This window comes from Chrysemys picta, chromosome 11, assembly GCF_011386835.1.
Source record: "Chrysemys picta bellii isolate R12L10 chromosome 11, ASM1138683v2, whole genome shotgun sequence".
In the NCBI taxonomy this organism is placed as follows: Eukaryota; Metazoa; Chordata; order Testudines; family Emydidae; genus Chrysemys; species Chrysemys picta.
In genome coordinates this window covers 14,184,824-14,208,670 of record NC_088801.1, presented here as the reverse complement: position 1 = coordinate 14,208,670, position 23,847 = coordinate 14,184,824, and the positions used below count along the sequence as shown (strand labels likewise).

At 40.7% G+C, this 23,847-nt stretch overlaps 1 protein-coding gene across 1 annotated transcript in view; it reads right to left on the bottom strand.

The window, feature by feature from the left end:
- Window positions 1-18,420: 18,420 nt before the first annotated feature.
- Window positions 18,421-23,847, bottom strand: part of EN1 (engrailed homeobox 1) — a 6,841-nt gene continuing 1,414 nt past the window's right edge. Inside the window, exons 1-2 of the mRNA XM_008179309.4 lie at window positions 23,617-23,847; window positions 18,421-19,291 (exon numbers count right to left, since the gene is read on the bottom strand). The exon at window positions 23,617-23,847 is cut by the window's right edge and continues 1,414 nt beyond it. Of these exons, the coding sequence (XP_008177531.2) occupies window positions 18,975-19,291; window positions 23,617-23,847 (548 nt within the window). The 3' untranslated portion in view covers window positions 18,421-18,974. The remainder of the gene's footprint in view (window positions 19,292-23,616) is intronic.

The window sequence follows — 23,847 nt, the reverse complement described above, 5'->3', positions numbered from 1 at the left end:
ATGGAAAGTGGGTATCATAAAAGAAAAAATGTGCACCAGAATTTTGCAATGATAACATTAATGAAAATACTTAGTGTGCTGCGATTCTACTAAATGAAATGGTGGCTATCAAATAGCATTTTCCATTTTTTTTTTAATATAATACATATATTCTTCATGCAATTGGGATAGTCTTTTTCATGACCATATTTAGCAGAGCAACCACATGGATATAAGGAACATAGAGTGATCTCTTACGGATTAAACTGTTTTGAATTTACAGACCCATTTCTGATTGTACTAGTGTGTTGGCCTGATCCTGCAGTCCTTACTGAAGCGAAATTCCTCTCAAACACATGCTGAGTTCAGTGGGAGGTTTATCTACTTGAGTATTGCAGAATTAGACCCTTAGAGCCCAATCCAAAGCTCATTGAAGTCAATAGAAAGATTCCCACAGATTTCAGTGGGCTTTGAATCAGCCCCCTATAGTTTGCATGTGTTTGTATTCTTTGACACACTAGAATTTAGATAGCTACTTTCCACTAAATCACAAAATATATTGTTAGGAAGGATTATTTTTGTTTATCTTAAGTATTAATTATTTACTGTAGAAATAATGTGGACCACTGTTACATGAAAATCTTTCTATCTATGCCTATATCTAATACCTGTTAAAAGAAAAAGACTTATTTAAAACAATACACTGACCGTGCACCAAACTAACAGCAACAGAAATGCAGCAATGTCCTTTAAAATGAAAAGGGAATAAGTGTGTTAGAAAAATGTAAGTCTCTCCACACGAGAAGGTATACTGCAGAAGAAATTTGACCTAATAAAAGAACAGAACTGTTAAATGAATTTTCTGTGTTCCAGTCCATTTAATAAAACAGCAGAGCTCTCTTAAATGATTACCTGTGAAAGGAATAGATCTGTTAAAAGAACAGAAAAATATTGGCGTGCCTAGGAATGGATATTGTACCATGTGAATTGCTGATCTTTAACCGTCCTGAAACATTTGTATTATATACACCTACACAAAGTGAAAATATAGCTTAAGTTTTAGTTACACTAACATATAATTGATTACCTATTTAATTTTCAAGAAAGGTCTGTTGTGGGGCCTATTATAATATCAGCAAGTAAGGGTAACAAGATAAACTAAGGTAAAACAAATAATTCTTAATGCTGTGCAACTACCTATTATTTTATCCAAACAACTTCTGCTTTTGCTGTCTCCTTATGGTCGGATGCTTATTCCCTAGGAACAGAGTGGAAGTCTCTTTTTACCTCTGTAATTAGCTTGTTTGAAAGCTTCCACAAATTCTTCCTATCATAAATTTTGCATTGCTCTATGCACAATAATGCACATAAAATTAAATAAACAATTTAATTAATTTAATTAAAATTAAATATTAAACATATTGTGTATAAGAAGCCCGTGTCTTTGATTTAATTGGGCGGGAGTACCCAAAGCAGTTTGGGTAACAGTGAAACATAATTAAAAACAACAAGTACGGTAGCCTCTGGGTATGAAGAATAGTTGGGAGCTTTCTCCTGAGAAAGGTTTATTTAATTAAAACTAAACTAATCTTTGAAAAACACTTGATAAGCATTTCATAATACAAATCATAATCCAAAAATGAAGCTTCTACTGCATCTACACGATACAGGAAAATAACCTTAAATAATTTAATTCTGCCGCAAGCTACTTCCTTAACATGCACAAAATAATTCAATAAACAGTATGTTTACCAGCTTAAAATTCTCTGTACTACTTAGTTCATCTAGATAAATATTAGTAAGTTGTATAAAGGTATAATGGATCTGTAAATTATAAATCTGAGAATTAATGATTTATTTAGACTGTTTATTGCTTCTTATAGTTGTAGATATAATTCTAGATGAGGAAAACACCATGAGCTCATTTAAAAGGCAGTCTGTGGATGTGGCTGTGTTGGCAGGTGAGCCCTTTGGCCGCATTCATGTTTCAGTATAAGGATTGTGCTGAGTTTCAAACCCAGCCTTCGACACCTTTCACTCATAATGCACTATATTATTTCAGCATCTCATGCCAGGGGAGGAAGAAGTAGATTATTTATAGGGCAGTGTCCCTATCAATATTTCATTGTTGCCAAATGCAAGTATTTATATACTATACAGTGATAATTTGAACTCCCTGGAAAACTTGGATCCCTCCCAAGGTGGCAGACTATCCGCCTGGACATCAAACAGTCTGCTTTGCACAACTGTTCTCAAGCTGGATTGCAAATGCTGACAGGCTTTATAGGTCATTTCAAAAACAAATGCCTTGTTTTAACACCTAGACTGTAGCAACTCTACAACAAGCTACTGGTGCCAACCGGCTATTTAAAAAGTGAATGTACCTAAGTAGATCCTAATTGACACTCTTAGGCCAGTACCCAACATAACTGATTATTACTCCCATTTCTGTAGAACAGTTTTCAAGTGACCGTATCATTTAACTGACCTTTGATAAATGCAAATATAATTGAAAATGCTACTTTTGAGCCCAGTTGTGCTCCCATTGAATTAAATGGCAAATCTCCAACTGCTATGAATGAGAGGAAGATTAAACACTTCTACTATTCTATTCTGTTGTGTTATCCAAGTTGATTTGGGAGAGGGGTAAATTCTTGGGTAGATTCTGTATACTGACTTGAAATTGCTTTGTGTCATATCAGGCCATCAGTTTTTAAGCAGACACCCTATTGAAGTTAGTGGTGAAGTGTGTCTAACCCTCAGTGATACAATATGGCTCTTGACATGGCATGTGAATTTCATTCATGTTGGTAAAAGAGTACTGGCCAAATCCATCGGCCATTACTCAGGTAGACGTCCCTGCTGACTCACTGAAGTCCCACTGCAAATTCTCATGAAAGTCAATGGCATTTTGCCTTGGTAAGGACTTCAGGATTTGGCCCTGTGGATATCTTTTTAGCTGGACAGTTCAAAGCACTTTGTGTGTAACCCCCACTGACTGATGTCAGGCTCTTCTTCACACTGGCATACAGCACATATTCAGAATACATACACCTACTGTATACATCCTCATTGCACTCAGCACCTTGCATGATTGGGGCCATAGTGTAGTAGATAGAAACATACGTGGCGGGCCAGATTCTTCAATGTCATGCAGCCACTTTGCACTGCACCACCAGTGGACTCTGGCCTTAAAGCTGGCTTATCTGGCCCCACAGGATTGCACCAGTGTAATGGCGATCCTCGTGTAGTGTACAGTCATCTTAACAGCTCATACGCCCATCCCATCTCCCTGCTGCCAGCATAGCAGGGAAAAAGGGGCATGAATGGAGCCATTTTAAATTAGAATAGCCTTCAGTCTGCTGTAATTTATGCCAGGCAACCTGCTCTACACACATTTTTAAACCACCTTTGCGCGCACACACACACACCTCTAGATTTGCACTATCTGGAATTTGATTGTTACCTTGGATCTGTCTCGTGGTGCATACACAATGAAGCTAGACAGAATATTATCTGTGAACATACAATGTTTCTAACATATATGCCATAGCTGTTATCAAAAGAGGATAGAGCAACATCCATCCTGGTACTATTTCGCCAGTCATTTAGAACCACCTTGGAAACTATGTCTAGTAGATAATATAAATATAACAAAGTGGGTTTTTTTCCATTCTTCTCAGCGCACGTACATACTTTTCCATTGTGGTTCAATAATTACTGATCAAAAATATAGACTTGCTTTTGGAGTCATGAAATTTGCTAGAAAGAGAGATTATCATCAGAAAGAAATGTGCATTAAAGGAATGGTTCTTCCATTTCCAGAATATAAAACAGACATTGAGAAGAGCAAACAGAGCAGAGAAGAAATGATGGTCATTTGAAAGTAAAATATTCCTAAACAATGTAAGATTGGATTAACTGTTTCATGTATTTATTGTGAAAGAATATATAAAACTTCACATGAGAAGCTATCATTACAAGCAAGAAACAATAGAGAACTGTTGAACACACACAAGCCTGCTTTAAGTTTAATGTTTCTATAGAGAGAGTACAAGACCTTGTTCCTGTTTCTACTGAAGCCAAAGGCCAGATTCCTATTGACTTCGATGGGAGCAGGATTGGGCCCCAAGGTTTTAAACGTTCACCCTACAATGTTTTTCAATAATACTATGAATTTACTCATCTTAAAATATAAACGTGATTAATATGTATTTATTGCTGAGGATGCCATTGTGAAATATGGCAAAGAAAGATAATGATGTAATTGGGGACCTGATCCTGCAGTGTGCCGAGTGTTCTTTATTTCTATATGTAAAAAATGAATTGAACATAAAAATGACACATTGAGTACAAGCCTGCATTCATGCAAATCAGACCATTGATGGCAACAAGGGCTGACTGGGCTAGACAAGCTTTCTATGGTCTTTATTCAGAGTGTTCACATAATTCCAGTGAATCTGTTGTGAGCAGTAAATCATGTGAACTCATGATTAGTTCACTGTTTTTAAATTTTCTTACAATGGGGAAAATACATATTCCCCAAAATCTAGTTCTAAAGAGACACATTAAAATATTTGCATTGGTTTATCCAAGATTCATTCTAAAAGCTACTTGTCATTCATTGCATGTATAGCACTAACGTAAATTAATGCACAGCTAATTCTGTTATTTAACCAGTGAAGATTTACTGGTTCAAATGGTCACTGCCGTTCAAGAACAGTCACTTTGGGGTGTTTTTGTGTGTTTTATTTTGTTTGTCTTTACTGGTCAGTAAACTCCTTTGGCAGGTGAACATTTTTTTGGATCTTAGTCTAAACGCAAGAGATTTCCTAGGGAAAAAAATGAAAATGCACCAGCACAGATGATCAGGCAATGGAATAGACTGCTTAGTGAGATAATTATGGCACCAGCATTGGAGATGTTTAAGATAAGGTTAGACAAATTTATGGCAGGATTAGTGTAACTTTTTATCGTGCTTGATGCAAAAGGTTGGACTAGGTGATTTAACAAGTCCTTTCCAAACCTATCTTCTTTGATTCGGTACATGAGAATAGTATTGTTTATTTTAAACCCTCTAGCTCCCATCCTAAGTACATTTCAAGTTTATCTTGGTATATCTACATAAAATATCTAACATTTTGGGTATTGTTTAGGGCCAAATTCTGAAGTCTTGACTCAGCTTTATTCAGTCCTTACTCATGCAAAATTCCCATTGATTTCAATGACAGTTTGTCCTTTAGATTTTATTACACTGGCAAGATTCTGATCCAAGTTACCTCGGTCTAAATCTGCATTCACTGAGGAAAAAAAATTAGGATTTGGTCTTTAATATGTAAAGAAGCATGGTATTTCATGTTCAGTCACATGTATGCTTCTTTGTAACTCATTTTTTCATAATTTATTAGAAATTGTCAGAATTTGCCTGGAGGTTTTGTAATTTTAAGTAAATCTCCCAACTAACTCTTACAAGGTTGTGGTAATGATACCCTACAAGTAATGCATATCTAAGTACAAAAATCCACTGCAAAGACGTAAACGTTGATAAAATACAAAGGTAGGCCTGATCCTGCATTTTTGGCATACTCTGAACTTGCGCTGAAAGCACTGGGCTAGATCCTCATCTGGTATACATCAGCATAGCTCCATGGAAGTCAAAAAGGAATTTTGTTGTCTGTCTTTACCCTCTTTCATGTCAGTGAAATCAATGGAGTTGCATCAGTTTATTACCAGTTGAGGATCTGGGCCACCGACTCACTTCATTGACTTCATTGGGATTTTGGATTGTGCAAGGAATGCTAGATCAGTACTTTGTCACTTGGGGTTGACTGTAAGATGTTAGTGCACTAGGAGACCCTGTAGATGTCTGAAAATTAGTACAGCTCCAATCATTTGGCTTTTATCTGTTTTATTACTTAGAGGGACAAATCCAGCTCACTTTATTCATTAAATTAAAGGTCATTTGGAATTTTAGGTCTTGTGTTGTGGTCATTAACATAAGGATCCAAATTCTAAACTGTTGTAAAAGTAGCATAATTCTATTGAAGTCTCTATTCAGCTATAACGATTTACACCAGTTCAGGATCTGGCCAAATGTTCAGAAAAAGACATAGATGAGATAAATAAAAACAAAATGACAGGCATTAGCAACTTCAACGGCACTTTTGCATGTACGATCAAAACGGTGTAGTGGAATAGAATTTTAGATTCAGTTGGGATTTGTGACTGCCTGTTGTTCTCTTTTTTCTTTTTTCATACTACAGCACCGTGTAGGTCATTAATCTATTATTGTGGTCTAGGCCATTTTGATATATGCTTTTAAATAAAACTTCATGTGGACGTTGGCAAATTTGTATGCATAACGCCTTTTGGACCTAATTCTGACCTCACGGACACATGCTCTACAGCAGTGTCACTTCACTGACTTCAGTAGAGCCGCTCTTATTCATGCCAGTGTCGATGAAATCAGAATGAGGCTATGTTTTTATCATTCAGCTCTGTGAGCCCTATCCTGCTGCCACTGAGCTCAGTGGCAAAACTCCCACCATCTCTCATCATATCAGATTAGCTTCATTCCGTGGACTGAAACAATACAAGAGATGTCAGTGTCTTTGATACTACTTGTGTAGTCTATCAAGTAAATGGTGCACATTTTAAAAAGTGAAATATAAAAGATCTACGTCACTGATGTTCTAATAACTCTAAAAGAGCTAATTTTGTCTATGGGGTACATGTGTTTACCTGTTACATCATATAACAGATACCTCTGGAGTAAATTTACCTGTACATTAAACCCTATATAAATGCACCTGTATTTGTTCCCATTCCCACACACTTTCACCAGAGATCTGTGCGCGCTCGCTCTCTCATATATGATTAAAGAAAAACAACAAATTAAATAAAGCCAGAAAACCTCCTTAAAGATATCAAGTATCAGGGGGTAGCCGTGTTAGTCTGTATCTACAAAAACAACAGGAGTCTGGTGGCATCTTAAAGACTAACAGATTTATTTATGCCCAAATAAATCTGTTAGTCTTTAAGGTGCCACCAGACTCCTTGTTGTTTTCCTTAAAGATATGACTACCAAAGAGAGATATTAGATCTCTGGGTTGCTACTCGGCCTATAGTTCACTGCTTGTGCCTAGGGTTTAGTTTTGCACTAGGAAACTTCTCGCCCATTTTTCAGCAGTAATGCAGCTGCCACAAGTCAAGCTCTAGCAGACTGGACCTAGATGACACAGTCGTAAAAATATCTGCATCTGGTCTACACTAGGACATACACCACTGGTAGCACTGATGCATCTGAAAAGTGCATCAGGAATTTCCTGGTGTAGAAAAGCCTAGTTCTCACAGTATCTAGCTGGCCCAGAACTATAATCCTTACTCAGGCAAAAATTTCAGGGCCATATTCTGAGCATACATTGGCAGTGCTCCATTGACTTCAATGGAACTGTGCCAATTAATTCATTCCCTCTGGGGCACCTGGTATTGGTCACTGTCAGAAGACAGGATACAGGGCTAGTTGGACCTTTGGTCTGACCCCAGTATGGACATTCTTATGTAGGATCCGGCCTTCATAATAGCTAATGGGAGTTTTGCCTGAGTAAGTTCTGTAGAATTTGCCCCATGATACATAACATCAGTGAAGTTGTTTGGGTCAATAACACAGTGTGAACCCACAATTTGTCTTAATTCTCATAGACTTTATGGTCAGAAGGGTCCATTGTGATCATCTAGTGTGACCTCCTGCACATGTGTGTTGAAATCAGACTTTCAATGGGTGTTAAAGTCAGGCTTTGGGAGGCAGTATAGTCTGTGTAAGGCCTGGTCTATACTACCCGCCTGAATCGGCGGGTAGAAATCGACCTCTCGGGGATCGATTTATCGCGTCCCGTCAGGACGCGACAATCGATCCCCGAATCGGCGCTCTTACTCCACCAGGGGAGGTGGTAGTAAGAGCCGCCGGCGGGAAGCCACAAAAGTCGATTTTGCCACCGTCCTCACAACAGGGTAAGTCGGCTGCGATACGCCGAATTCAGCTACGCTATTCACGTAGCTGAATTTGCGTATCTTAAATCGACTCCCCCCTGTAGTGTAGATGTACCCTAAGATGCTGTGCTGGGAGTCAGGAGACCTCGAATCTATTTCTGGCTCTGTCTAACCTGTTGGCTGATCCTCTATGTAACCTTGAGCAAGTAACTTTGGCCCAGATTTTATTTAGGTGCCTAACTCCCATTGTGAGTTAGGTGCCTAAATACTTTTAAAACTCTGGGTCTTCACCCCTTTGTGCCTCTGTTTTCCCTCCAAACTTTTGTCTGTTATCTACTTAGAATGTAAGGTCTTTGTGCGGGGATTGTCCTATGTTTCTGTACTGCTCCTAGCACAGTGAGAACTTTGTTTCAGTTAGGGCCCCTGGGTGCTATTGGAAAAACTACTAAGAAGCAGAATGTTAATTTTGGGTACTTATTTGTGGTACAATCCACATGAACAACATGTAATGTTTCTGTTGAAGCATTTTTAAACATTTAAACCCTGTACTGAAGGGCCCCACCTTGCAGTCCTTACTCAGGCAAAACATACACTGGAGTCAGAGTGGTATGTTTGGATAAAAGTTGTAGCTGTGAGAAAATACACCGTCCCACTAAATAAGCATGATTCCATTTTTTTTTTAAATGCGGAAACCTCATGCTATCTTTGGCCCTGTCCAGAATTGGAATCCTCTTTCGATTGTACACTTTATTCCTTCCAAAGCTTCAGCACTTCTAAGTTTCCAGTAAAGAGCCTTTTGCGAATACAGCGTGTGTTAACATTACTCACATGTAACAAGGCTTTTATCAGAGCCAAGAGAGGGCATAACTGATTGTTGGAAGATTTTGTCAACTTTATTGTAATGAGCAACTGTCAAACAATTATGATTTATTTATTGGAGGGCAGTTAAAGGGTGCTTTGTTCTTTCCAGAAGAGATGGCTGATCCTACCTGACCTTAACATCAGTTATTTCCCACATACTGTCCACTATTTCCATATTTGAGTTTACTCATTAGAAATAAAGCAGCCACCGTGGGCCTTATTGTTGGCTTTTATGATTCAAATATAATTTCTTTTTTAAGTTTAACCTTTTGGTGGAACCTGGTGCTTGGACTGCAGATGTGGTGTTTATGGAAACAGTGAAGAGGTGCAACTTTCTTGGAGTATTTTTAAAAAAATATACATTGTCACAGACATGCTCATTCTGCCTGAAAAGGTCCCTCTAGTGAAAAGATGACACCTTGATGTGTGATGTATTTACATCCACCAGGATTTCCGAGTCATGTTTCTAGTCAATACAAGGGAATCCCCCCATGTTTCTCTCTGCCCAGTGACATTTTATTGATGACAATCTGTTGGATGCACAATTTGAAACCCACAGCGCTAGTACTGCCAGAAAGTTCTGAGCCTTATTCGCGATGGTGACTGCACGAGCTGTAATTTTAGTCAAACAGCTTTGATGCTTGGGTTTTTTAACTTAAATTAAGCGCTAGGGATTTATTTTTTTACCCAATCTGAAAGCAAAAATCACATACAAAGCAACAACGAAAAATACCTGTGGGTCTCCCTGGTGTTTGTAAACACATGCAACGTTAAAGTGCTCTTGGTAAAGTTTTAAAGATGCAAACTCACATGGTTATAAAACACTAATGTAAGAAACAAAGCAGTGGAAAGTCTCCAGCTGTGACATACACCACACACTCCAGATCTGACATTCTAGAGTGGCGGTTGTTTATGAAGCAACAAGACCAATAAACCAACTAACCCACTGAAGTTTAGGACACTCATGAGGATGGATGCAGCATGTTCTGTACGGGAAAAGAATCTATTCCTGACGCTGTCAAACTACAAATAACATTTGGGTAGCCCCCCGGCGCAAATTTACCAATAAGACCAAAACTACATAGGCTGCCGGATAAAACTTACCCGACTCTCGGAAGTTTTTTTTTTATTGTATTCAAACCGGCATCTATTTATTCCTTTATCTATCTATCTTGTATTGAATCTTAACCAGATGACATCCGAGTGAAACAGATGTGGCGCAGCAGACTACGTGATTTTAAAGTACGCTATAAGAATAGGCAAATACTCTGCTCCCCCCACCCCCTTCAAAAAGATTAGTGCCCAGCACATGGGGCTTTTTCGGTCCCTGTTTACCTGTGTATGTTAAACGTGCGGGCCTTATTTCCGAGAGGGACAGACCCGTTTAATGGTCTCTGTTTTATTCGCTACTTTGTGATGATCAGTCTTTGATCCCGGTGCATTTCAGAAGGTCGGGTTAGTAGCCTCGTGGTAGTTCGCCCCATGTTATCCCTCTGCGAGACTCTTAAAAATAGACTCCAGCACTTGGAAAGTTTGCTATCACTTTGAAATCTGCTCAGGCTGTCATTTGCTCCGTTCCCTATCTGTATGAAAGGCGCTGGGGAGTGGGTTGGTTTTTCCCCTACTTGGTGCTACGTACCTAGCGCCAATCTCCTCAAGTGATTTTCAGAGGTTTGTGGTTATATGATTTACAAGTGTAGCTGAGGTAATTCAAAGTAGTTATACAGCCATAAAACACAGCATATCAGTTGCATATCTGTCTTTGTGACGCTGATCTTTTTCCCCATATGTATCTCAAAATAATTCAAATCACCGTAATGGCTTAAGGGAGGAAAAATAACATTCAAACTGAGATTTTTTTTCCCACTGACATCCCTCATTTTAAAATGTATATCTTGGCTTTTGATACCCTGGTTTCATTGTATGAGGTCCGGATACGTGTTTGTATTTAAGAAGAAGCACTTTTTGCCAGACTCTTTAAAAGTTTACCCTGTAATGAAATCAGTCCATGTGTTCACTAGTAAACGTAGCCTTAAAATTCTGTGACCACGTGCAATTATATGTTTGTAGATATGGTTTAAAGACTGTTATACAGACTGGCGTGGAATAGGCCCTATGAATCTATGCCATAAAGTCAAGAGTTTGTATTGCTGCATAAAATGCCTGTTTTTCAAAAAAAACATCGGAGTGTGATCGTTTTAGCACTCACGCCTTCTGATTTTACAATGATTACACATCTCCCATGGATTACTCTGCTCTATGTCTTCCAGTATAACTGTATTCCTTCTAAAAGGTAGCTATAAAGTAAGTAGATCAAATCAATTAGCTCCTAGATAAAGACAGAGGCGTTGGTAAGAAGTATTGATAATGTCGCAATTTGAAATCCAACTAAGCAAAGATCGTAAGAAAACAGAATAAATTATGTTTGTCTAATCCTTATGTAGGAATATAAAATATATATGTTAGAGGTAGGCACACGTATATTCTAAACTATATTTTTCGAATCTAAAATGTAATTAAGCACTTGAATAATCTGAACACCTCAATAAACTTTTTTAATTCACTCACCTTCGTCATTCAAACAAATTATAAAAAGTGAAAATTGGTTTCTGCAACTCAGATTCTCTGTCAAAAATATCCACGCAAAACAATGCAGTAAGTGGCATTTAAAGAGAAAATTCTCTTATTAGCAATGATGCCAATTTGTTGTTGGCAATATTCACTTTTTATTTTTTATTTTTCCCTTTTTAAAAGAAGATCGTGATTGAAACTCAAACCCGTTCTGAAAAATATCTAAGACACTTTTTAAAAAATAATTGCCATAGTAACTAAGCCATTTTCATTCTAGCTCGGTTCTGCTACAATTAACAAAGTTTTTTATGCAAATAATAAAGTGACAAAGAAACAATCTCTTTTTTTTTTCTTTTGTCAATGAAGGGGTTGCTCACCTGGTCCAGTAAAGATCAGATCTTCGAGAAAATGACTTCTACTTCCACCAAAGTCTGATTCACGGACTTATTCAACCGGAAGAAAGAGCTTCATTAGCTAGTTTACATGCACTCTTTTAACCTGTTCAAAAGAAGCTTTAGAATACAAAACTACACTTTCTGCTCTTCTGTCAGTAGTCAAACCAAGAAGAGTGTTGTTTATGTTGTTTGTCTAACTCTCTTCCTAGCAGAGAGGAAGTTAGATTTTTTTTAACTTGGAATTCAGAATCCTTTCCCCTGAATTTCAGACCTTTAATCTTTTGCCACATGTTTCACGATGCTTTCAGATTTAAATGGAAATCGTCGTTGTACTTTAGATCAGCCTGAATATTATTTCGTAGCTAGTTATGAACTGAGTACACTGTTGCTTTTTTTGTTTGGTTGATTGGTTTTGCAACAATATTGTTAAAAACAAAAGCATTCCCAAACTTACTGATTTTTGAGGAAATATTAGACAACCTGGGATTTTCTTTCAAATCCATCCTGTTACGTTAGTGCAGCAAGTTAAGAACATCAATTGGACAGAATAATGCGAAATAAATTCTTTTTGCAAGTAAATAAATAATAATTATTGTGCACACGTTCATATCAGCTTTATAGGATATAGGACAGTAGCAGGTATATTCACTCGAAATATCACAACGATTAAATACTGTAATAAAAAATCAAACCTACTCATTACTGAAAATCATCAGCTGTATTATGCAATATTTCATAGGTAGGTGTGTTACAAAACAAATAAAAACACCTGTTTTAAAGCAAATTCCCCTCCACCCACATACACACACCTGAACAGAGCTATATTCATATATTTAATAGCTTTTTGGATAAAAGTTATTTGCTCTATATCTGAACTGTTACTTATTGGGAAAAGAAAAAATCATGGTCTGCTAATATTCTCGGTTAAAAAAGAGAACAGTCTTTGTTTTAGCCTGGCCTCGGGCTTCTGGGAAGCGCAGAGCTGACAGAGATTTTAACTTCCTAGGAATTATTGCTACATGTTTCTTCTCCTAAGGAAATTTCTAATGCATCCTAGAAGTTAAGAGCAATCTGACAGCTCTTTCCAAAGGATATAAAAGGATGGGTGACCTTGAATACATGTTTGTTATTCTTGGGAATTCTGTACAAAATATTTGTCACCCTTATAGTGCATTTTACCCTTCGGAGGCTTCTGCAGTAGTCCAAGATTGTGTCATGTTTTACAGCTCTTAAAACAAAATTAAGGCGTTTGAAACAAATTCTTTGCAGTAAATACTTCCTTGAATGCATTTTTTTAACCCAAAGTAGAACCACCTCCACGTTTTGTTTCTGAAATAGTTTTCTTCTCTCTCCCCCCCCCCCCCCCCAAGCAAGAGACCTGATTGTTTGGGAATCAAAACACTCAAGATAAACATCATTAGAAATCATTGTAATTGGGATTGTGAAATCTGACCTTTGACCTGGAAAGATAGGTTTCACAATAATGTCTGCTTTGATTCCTGGAAGGAGGCACAAAGGAACAAGCTCCCTGACAGAAGTCATCGGTATATGCACCTCCAAATGAAGCTGGCTTAAAAAAAATGAACGCGTGTCGTTCGCCAAGACCAAGGGGCCATCTCCATTCTTTTCAGCCCCCATTTGAATATGTAAAATACCAGGTTATTGATCTGAGCCCCTATTGTACGCTTCATTCCATGTGTTAACCCCTAAAATAAAGGCAGGAGATGGAGTAAAACTTTCAGTCCTCGGCTGATATTGGCACCATTAGCGCTTGGGGGAGGAGAAGGGCCTCGTGAGAAAGGAAAATGGGAATAGAGTTTTCATATGGAATTTGGTGTTATGGTTCTCAATTCCATGGGGCCAGTGGTGCCCCTGAAAGCTATTGGCAGTCAGCTGATTTCTCCTGCTGGGTTTTGAAATATCTAATTTCTTTAATCAGCAAAAGGGGGTGTGAGGTTAATCTGCTGGATATTAAGAAAAAATACCTCTGGGACATAAAGGGGTGCAGTGATGATATGACCCTAATTTTCTATTTGAGGGGGGAGACACCAGGTTTCTGAAGTGAAGTAGATTTTACAGCAAGCTTGAGCTGTTTGGCGTTTCACTTGTACCTGAGCAATAGAACTTCAAAGTGCAACGTTGGGATGAAAGAATTGTACCCTGTTTTAGGATTCTGCTTCCATGTGTGTAGTAGCTGCATATTCCACTGAAGCAAGGGGTAAATCAAAATGCCCACAAACAAAAATATAATCTGAAGACACATGGGCGCTGCGGAGGAGAAGGGGCTACCTTGCTGTTTGGGCTATTTTGTTGGGCTCTAAACTTTTACTGCTGATGTGAGGAAGTTATGTAATGCAGCCCGTCCAATCACACCTGGTTCATGTCAGATTATAAAGTCAGAGAACTCCTGCTATGAAAACTATTTGCTTGGAGACCTGTTAACCTCTCAGCCTCGGGAACCCTGTTTCCACCAGATCTCTAGAAGCCTGTGCAGTATAGACATATAAGTAGTCAAACACATGCGTGTGAATGTGTGTGGGCGTGTAAAATGGTATTATATATACATAGCTACACACGTTATTCCCCAACATATGTGATGGATAGGAAATGAATTATTTTACCAGGTGGCTCCAATTGGCAGATATTGAATCCCTGTTTGGTATAGCATTTTATTTATTTAATGGACGTGATGACTTTAGAAGGATCATCGATTGTTAAATATATAGTTATGTCGTATTTAACTTAAATTTAATTCTGATGGTGAGATAAGATGTGTCCGATCCTCCTCCCATTGAAATGACTGGCAAAACTCAACTTCAGGAGGGGCGGAATTGATCTGTATGTGTGTAAACTATATCTGGGGCAAGATTGTCAATGTATGCATGTGCATTTGTTGTACCATGCGTGGAAGAAATTATAAAAAGTATCATTACACTAAAAAGCCTTGCTTGTTTAAATAATCCTCTTTCTTCTTCCTTTTAATCTGGTCTACGTTTTCCTGTCTTCCTTATTCATGATTTGTCCAGCTTTGCTGAGCTTGGATGGACACTTAGTGGTGAAGAAATTCTTTATTCCTTTTGTGACTCCCAAAGTGCATAAGATTTTTGGCTACTTCTGCCTTCTCTGAGACACATCCCACCTTTACTTTTCAAATGTAAATGTTACCTGTTCCTTTCCCTCCGCTTATGAGACGAGACTAAAACGTTATTATATAATAACTAGGTTTTCTCTGTGTGCGAAAAGTCTCTTCCCCACAGACTTGGAGTAAACAAAAAGTTGTGGCTTTCAAAATACTCCTTGCCTTTAATGCTACGAAGTAAATTCATAATACTCTATTCTTTTAGGGCCCTCTAAGTATAGAAGACCACAATGTGATAACAATCTCTGAACAAAAATGTTAATATCATAAATTTCCCTCGGGCAACTAAGCCTCACGGTAGATTTACAGAGAGGACACCGTTTAATAAATGTGTTTCACTAAGATTCATGGTAAGGGAATAAAACTGTGTCTATTATGTATCCTTATTTTTAAAAAAAATCTGTATTGAAATCTAAAGGGCTGGGGCAGTGCTCGATGAGAAAATAAGCAGGAACCCCTGTATCTAAGGAGGAATAACAGGTTCAATAGTCAGTAAAGAAATAAATAACCAACCGTCAGCCAGCATTATTGGAGAATTGCTGGGTGAGCTGTACATCCCAGCTCTTTAGGGAGAGTAATTAGACGATTTTAAAAAGAAATTACATTTTCTCATATACAGCTCCAGGGAGAGTGCGTGCGGGAGGATAAGAGAACCCCAGAGAACTGAATTTAGATTGGAGACTTTTGGTGGTGGTTTTTTATTTTGGTCCCCTCCAATATGTGCAGGATACACGCTGTTCCTTACCCTCCCTCCCAGCCTATATCCTAGCAAATAAAAGGAGGGGTGTGGTGCATGTGTGGGATTTACCTTTTCGGTAAATAATCCTGGGGCAAGGATAGAAGCGATGAAATCGCTGTCATGACCTGGGGGATCAATAACATGCGATCCTCGCTCATATTGGCAGATGTGAGGGGGGGTGACCATTTCTGTTTTGCTAAGTCAGCTGATTGCTTTTGGGGGACGGGTGCGTTTCAAACCACGAACCAGTGCAGTGAGCTTCCCCCAGGCTTGCTTTCTGTTCTCTGCCTGGAGTCGATATTGTTTGGACTTTAGGCGAGAGTTGGTTTTCTTCCGTGCAGAAGAGGATTTAAGTTTATGATCCAGTACTTTCAAAATGTAGCTATTAAGCACTTCAGAGGGCGCTATCCAACATTGATTTCAATCCAGACGCAGTTTAGGACTTTTTAAAGTCACGCTCGGCCTGTCTAGCACAGAGATCAGCGTTCCAAGGCAAGAGGGACAAGCAACTTGACCAGCCAGTTTTCATGCCCAAACCTGAAGTGATCCTTTCGTGCGGAGTGAAAGACTTTATTACAGGGCCACAGCTACCCGCCGAGCCCCACTTGAATGGGAAACCAAAGAGGCACGTTGTCAAAAATACAGCTTAGCCCCTGATCATTTCCAGGCCCGGCCCCGGGGGACACAGACCCAAATGCTTGCCTCGAAAGAATGGAAGGTTCTTTCGCCCTGCCATGCCCTCTGAAGCCTAGAGCGGTAGACAGAAGGGGGAGGGGGCGGGATGGCCATGGTCAATGCAAAGCGTGTTTCCGCTTTGCAGTATGCACCATCCATACCTTTCAGTTGGCCCTGATTGTCAGGGTTGCATGGCCTTGAATCCGCCTCAAGATATTGCAGCAGCTGAGCTGTTTCCCTCTCTGGATCCTGACAGCCCAGAAGCGAAAACATGATCACTTTCAAAGTTGCCAGAATTACCCCCTTCTGAAACTTCTGTCCAGCTCTTTGTACGTGCGGCTAGTGGGGTTGTTTTAAGGCGTCTCCTTGGGAGGTTGCGTTACTTTTTTCTAACACTGGGGTGACATCTCCGTCTGAACCCCTTGAACAGGGGCACTTTGCGCCCATAAGTCAGTGGGGGAGGATAAAAATACCAATAGGCCTGTTGTGTTAAAAAGCCACATCAGTTCACACTGCCTCCCCCTTAAGACTGTCTGCAAGATTCGAACTAAATAAATAGACTCGTTATGAGTATGAAGTTTCTATTCAGAGTTCTACCGTTGTTTTCTGCGAACACCTAGGGCTCTCCAGGTATATTTTATGCACGCGGTGGGCTTAATAAAAGTTGCGTGCTTGGTTTTATAAATTAGATCACACACATTGAGCTGAGGCATTTTTGCTACACTGTGGTTCCAGACCCTGTGTGGTAAACGCACATACACTCGGGAAAAAGCCAGTAATTATTATAGTTACATATTGAACCAAAACTTAAAATATGAACGCTATACTTATCCTCAGTAACCTATGATTACATTTATTTTCTATAATTTCCTATCCTTCCTGTGTACTCATGCCTGCCCCAGAGTTTTGCCAAATTCAAACCGTTGCATTGTGAAGACAAGACAAAAGGGAGGGGGGTGAAATAACCCAAGGCACCAGAAAGGTGAGGAGGCATTTAGTTCAACTGATGCACTGAGAGGAAGGGCTGGGTCAATGTTTAATACACACTCACAAATCAGTATATGAAAGGGAGGAAAAGCCCGGAGAAGTCTTTTGAAAAAAAAAATCACAATGAAGAAACCAAATAAAATGTGCAAACCCAGGACAAAAAAATGCAAACAGTGCGGCGTGCTCTCTAAGCCACCGGCCAAAAGCTCCCGATGTGCTTGGCGATTTCATGGCACAATCATCGGGACACACAATTACCACTGACTTCACACATCAAAAAGTGGCCACAAAGCAACCAGCCAAATTAAAACTGACTTCTTCTCTTAATATGATGGTCTGTTGAGAACAGAATTTACCCATCTGGTCATACTGTTAATTCAATGGCCGTCTTATGGCCTCCCTCCCCCCCCCATGAAATAATTTCCGGGTTTGGGTTTTTTTTTTTTTTAAGTCCCTTAAGTGACTGAATTTACTTTAAAATTGAAATGGCTGAGATAAAGGCTGAGGACAGAGTGAAAGTACCATTCATTAGGAGATGCTGCTAAGCAACCGACTGCAAAGTAATGATCGTTTTCACTCTAGTTCTCTTCTTCTAGCCTCTGTATCCTGCCCTGGAAAAAAAAAAAAAAAAAAAAAAAAAAACCTCCTCTGTGGAAATTCAATATGGGACGAGACTGATCTCAAGGAGCTGTCAAACAAATTCCTTTTCAACACGTTCTGGAGTCCTAAACATCCAGAAGGCTGCATGACATTTTCCTGAAGGTGTAGCTGATGTGTTATGATGAGGTGGGGTTTATATCCTGTAAAAAAGCAAAAGGAAAAAAAAAAAGAAAAGGGGGGAGGGGAAAGCAGAGGACGACGACCACTGAGGCATGATTTAGATATTCAAAAAGGAGGGTTTTTTTAAGACAGTAGCTCCGATTTCTAAAGGATTGAATTTGGAACTAAAAATGGATTAACACTTTCTGTAAGGGTGTTTAGCCCATCGCTGTCCTAATCAATTAAAAAAAACCATAAATAATCAAGCTGTGACTATATATGTACATATATATACACACAAAGTAAATAAGAACAACCAGCCTGTATCCTGAACACAGTCTACACTTTATTTCAGACTACAGCTTTCTGAACATAATAAAATCTTTGGCTTGTAGCGGCGGGTTCAGGCTCGCAGTCAGTGGATCCAATTCTTCGGGGGGGAGAGGGGGGAGACGGAAATTCACACGAAAAATAAAAAAAATTCGAGAGTCAGACATTTACTTAAAAACAAGAGGCAACGACATCAGAAAAAGAAAACAAACAAAAAAAAACAAACAAAAGAGAGACAGAGAGGAAGAGAAACTGTCCAGCAAATGGAGATCGCTACACATATTTCTTACCTGAAATTAAATATATACAAGGTCATATGATGTTTGGCTATATAGAGATAATTTTTGTAAGTGTTCGGGTTTTTTTTTTAATCGGAGTCCTTATACTATGGATAGACAATAGATTTGATTTTAAATAGCACCTGTCCAAAGTCCCCTTCAGTATGTCACTTTCCACTGTTAAGTCCTTTTTATTTTATTTTCCTTTCCTGGCAATAATAATAATAATAATTAATAATAATCAATGCGGGCTGGGGGGGAGGGGGTGCTGATTATTCGCTCTCCTCTTTGTCCTGCACCGTGGTCGTGGAATGGTTGTACAGTCCCTGGGCCATGAGATGAAGAGCCAGGCCGTTCTTGATGCCCGTGGCTTTCTTGATTTTGGCCCGCTTGTTCTGGAACCAGATCTTGATCTGGGATTCGTTCAGACTGAGTTCCTGGGCCAGGGTCTGCCGCCTCTGCTCCGTGATGTAGCGGTTGGCCTGGAACTCCGCCTTGAGTCTCTGCAGCTGCTCGGCAGTGAAGGCTGTTCTAGGCCGCTTGTCCTCCTTCTCGTTCTTCTTCTTCTTCAGTTTCCGGGTCCGCGGACCTAAGGACAGAGACCGACAGAAACATGGGGAGTGGGCGGGGGGCGAGGGGGAGGAGGAGGAGAGAAGGGGGGGAGCTGTTTGAAATTCATCCTCGGATGTAAAATGTGCGATCCCTCCCGTTCCTCACCCCTGGGAAAAGCGTCCTCCTCACTGAGCGCAGCCCCCCTCTTCCCCAGCATTTGCTTTACTCCCAGACCCCCCTCTGTCCTGTCCTTGATTGGGATCAGTTTGCAATAAAATGGCCGACTTATTGATTTCTCCCCCCCCCCCCCCCCGCCCCCAAAACAGGCAGCTAAAAGCAGGCCATCAAATTGCTTTCTATAGTGGGCGATTAGGGGTTTCTTTGGGGGAAGGGTGTTTCTTCCCCCCCCCCCCCACCTACCCACAGTGTAATTCAGTTTTATGTTCAGAAGAAAGGATAAATGGGCGGGGGGGGGGGACATGGCAAGTAAAAACAGCAGAGGCATTAGGGTTTTTGCAGTTAATTCGCATTATAGAGGGACCCTACGCGCAAAATTCGCCGAGTTGTGCCCCTAGATAAACATATTAAGGGCATAATGAGCTTCGGCGCTGATTTAAAAGGACCAAATAATCTGCCCAAAATAATAACTAATAGGAGGTGATCTAATGTATCATCACTAGTCTATTTGTGAGACACTTTATTTGTGTTACTCCAAATCTAGTCTCTGTGGCGTAGGTAAGAAAATCTGTTTTGTTTGGGCAAAACTGGATAAATCAAAACATGTATCGTCGTAGATCGTGACATTACAAATCTTTGTATTTGTCCCCACACACACACACACCCCTCCCCGCTTCAAAGGTCTGAAACACACGCGGGGATGAAAATATAAAACTCACTGATGTGCCCCCAACAAACTCCATTCCACTCGTAGGATATTTTTAAAGCAAAAGTATCATGACAGGCCAGACAGCGAAGAAACAGACTGTCTGCAGATTCTATGTTTTAATTTAAAATTCCGGATCCGAGAGCTACAATAAACCCCCGCGAATATTTAGACCGCAAATTTAATGTTGTGCAAAACTGTGTGAATTAATCAGAGATATCCCCTGCCGTTCTGCAAACCTGACGGGAGGCGCAGAAGACATCACCTTTCCTTTTTCGGTCAAGTCTGAACGCCTGATCCTGCGAAAATACCCCATTTGGCCCCATGTGACTGTCCTCTGCTAATCCGTTACAAAAGAAAACGAATTCTATCTCGGGTGTCCCATCGCGCTTCTTTTTGGGGTGGCTATTGGAGAGGGTTGTACCAGAGCGCGCCCCATTTGCAAAGAGGGCACAGTCAAGACGAAGAGACGCCGTTGCACAAAAGATACACACACACACACACACACATACATACTGCGCCACGCCATCTCAGGGGGGTTCCGTTAACCCAAGGAGTTGGAACAGCAAACTGCAGTTCCTTTGCGGAGCGCGCACCTCCACACCCCTCTGATAAATACATTCAAACTACTAACTGAAGCCGGAGGAATTGCTCCACCGCTCTAGGGTGCGTTGGGCTAGCTGGAAGAAAAGTGCCGCTATAATCTAAACTGTCCCCGCGTTCCTGGAAAATCCACCACCACCTTGCTCAGTTTGGTTGAACACGAATTTTAGACAAGCCCTGTAGAGAAATGCAAATACTTCCCCTGCCGCCTACTGTGTTCGTGTAAACTAATACTAAAAACGATCACAATAAAGAATCGCCACCGTTAATGAACAAGCTCATTCTTGATCGCTCCTGTTTTCAGGAGAGTAAATGGTATTTATTCTATCACTTGTCCGAGTGACTTTTCAAATCCATTGGCTTTATAGATGTTAATTGAACTGAAAATCTCTCTCCTCTCCCTTTCCCTCTATTTCTAAAGAGGAGAAGTGGGGATATTATAATGAATACGGGAAAACGCCCATTTGTATCCGTGTGGAATGCGTTTTAAATGGATTGCAGACAGTGTATATTTCAGTTCTGCCTCTCTCGGCATGACACTTGGATCATCCGAATGAGTTACTTCTCCTGTTTATAGTCTCATTGGAAACCCTCCCCTTATTAATGGTCAGATCAGGCTTTTCAGGCCTTTCTTTAAAGGTATAAATGCAAACCTCTGAACTTTAAACGCCAATAGTATGTGTGGGCGTAAAAAATAAAAGGCTCCGGAATAAGGCAAGGTAAATGCTTAGAGCTGATATGTAGTCATCTAGAAACAGAATGATAAAGGGTAAATCCAAGAGGATCGAAAGCGTAAGGCTGGGTTTGCAGGCTGTTGCATTTTGACTTCCAAACAAATTCTGTGAAAGGGTTTTTTTTTTTGGGAGGAATTTAAAACAATTTCTGAAAACCTCAAGCAGATCCAAAGCAGGTCAACAGCTGGGGAGTCCAAATTTTAGGAAGACAGCCCCCTCCCCAGTCCCAGATACCTATGGGAGGAAGACAGCAGGCTTCCTAACTGAGAGTAGGCCTAAAGCTCATCTCAGGGCTGGTTGGTTTGTCTCAGAGATCTCAGGGCACGTTTAGGGAACATGGGGGAATAGATTTTAATATATATGAATCCCTGCTTTATCCAGTTTACTAAAGGGGGGGTGGATTTAATAAATCACATTATCTCGTGGTTGTGCCAGACCCTGCAGAGGCTGCTTTGCAAAAATTGCACCGATCTGATCTCAGTTCCTTTCCCCTTGGAAACTGAAATTTGGCATTGTAATAAAACAGCAATTCTGAATGGGGTGGGGGTTGAGGATATAGACACTTAGCCCTAGATACAGTTTAGCTACACTCAGCCCCTGGTCTAGCCAGACCTACACCACATACTAGTCAGGAGAACACAGGGCCAGACCCAAACACAACAAAGGGAACGGTGCACATTCCCAGAGGAGCTTTCTGGGACTGGGTGCCAGAGAGGAGATTTTGCAAAAGGAAAGTGTAAAATACTTTGCATGTGGCGGCATTGGGAAACGGTAATAAAATCATTGCCCTGCCCGGGGCCCAGAGCTAGGAAGGCAAGAGCCTGACAGCTCAATCACTCAATCAATCCGTTTAGTCAATCAAACTGGCTTTTCTGAGTTTCAAGTAGCTGGACGTGTCAATAACAGTGGGATCTAGATGACTCGGGCTGATAGCAGCAAATTGATCACTTTCCGTGGAAGGAGCTAATAAAGGGAAGGAGCACAAGAGAGCGCGAGTTACGGCTAGCCACCAGCCGGGCATTTGGGCTAACTCGCCCCTCCCTTGCCTTCCCCGGCCCTGGCCCTTGCTCCCGCCAAAGTGGGTTGATTCTTATTCTGTTTTATTATTAAGCTTACTCTCCCCGACCTCCGCCGGTTTGGGCGAGGGTTTGCGGACAGAGACGCTGTCTCGTTGGGGAACTTGGGATTTTCCCGGAGCGGTCTGATCTACATTTCTCTCCTCTAGCCACAAGCTGGACTGGGAGGTAATTCTGGGAAACCCTTTAAAAGTGACCCGGATCACCTGATTTGTTCCATGTAAACAGCATTAAAACAAGGAAATGGAACGCGAAAAGGACTCGAATGAAAATAACAAGCAGCAGCAGCAGCAGAAATATCTCCGGTCCAACCCGGGAAATCTGATCTTGTTTTTTCCTTTTCAGAATCTTTTCTTCCCATCTTTTTGGGAGGGGGTGGGGGAATAAATTCCCCCAAACAATAGCTGATCGTATCCGTAAGAAAAGAAAGCCCCTTAGCCGCTAAAAGCTAGAAGGAACACAACCCCGCTTGTCAATATGCGACCTAGAGGCCTGGTTTTCTTTTGCTCTCAGAGAGGCCTATTTTGCTTTCCCATAACAGAAACATTTCCCCCTGAAAGCATTTCTCTCCCCCCCTTCTGCCTTTCAGAACCGTACCTCACCCCCAACACCCTTTCAAATAGATTATACGTTCAACATGTGTCTCTGATCTCCCCTTCCCATTCCCCCCCACTCATCAGCACACAATAAAAATAAAAAATCTACTGCCTCGCTTCACAGCTACTGTATCTGGAACCCCAGCCCAGAATCCGAATAAAAAGCCCCAGATCGCTCCTCCTGCATCAGAATTCGGGGTTTTATAAAGGCGGAGGGGGGAAGATGGGGCACGGGGAAAAGATTTCCCCATGCCCCCCCCCCAATAATTTAACCCGAGCGCGAAGGGCTTGGCTGTGTGACCCAAACACCCCCACGCTAGGAATAGGCTCCTAAAGCAAAATCGAGCTATATTATTGATATATGTTTTTTTAAAAAAATAATCTTAAGACACTCAAGAAGGGAGGGGGGCTGGGGAAAGAAAAAAAAAGCTGTAATAGCTAACAGATGTGATCAGCGAAGTGGTTCTTACCCGAAGATGGTCTGTCTGAATACCTAGTGCAGTAAACCCAGGCAGGCCATACTAGAGGCTGTTGAGAATCGCTCTTTACAACAGGTCCTCCATTATTAGAGCCCATGAGCAGGATGGCGGGGTTGGCGTGTTCCCCATACTTCGCCGGGTTAGTTCCACTCCCTTCGGAGGGTGGCTTGGCTGCCGCTACCGCTGCTGCTACCGCTGCCGCCGCGGCGGGGTTCGCTTTAG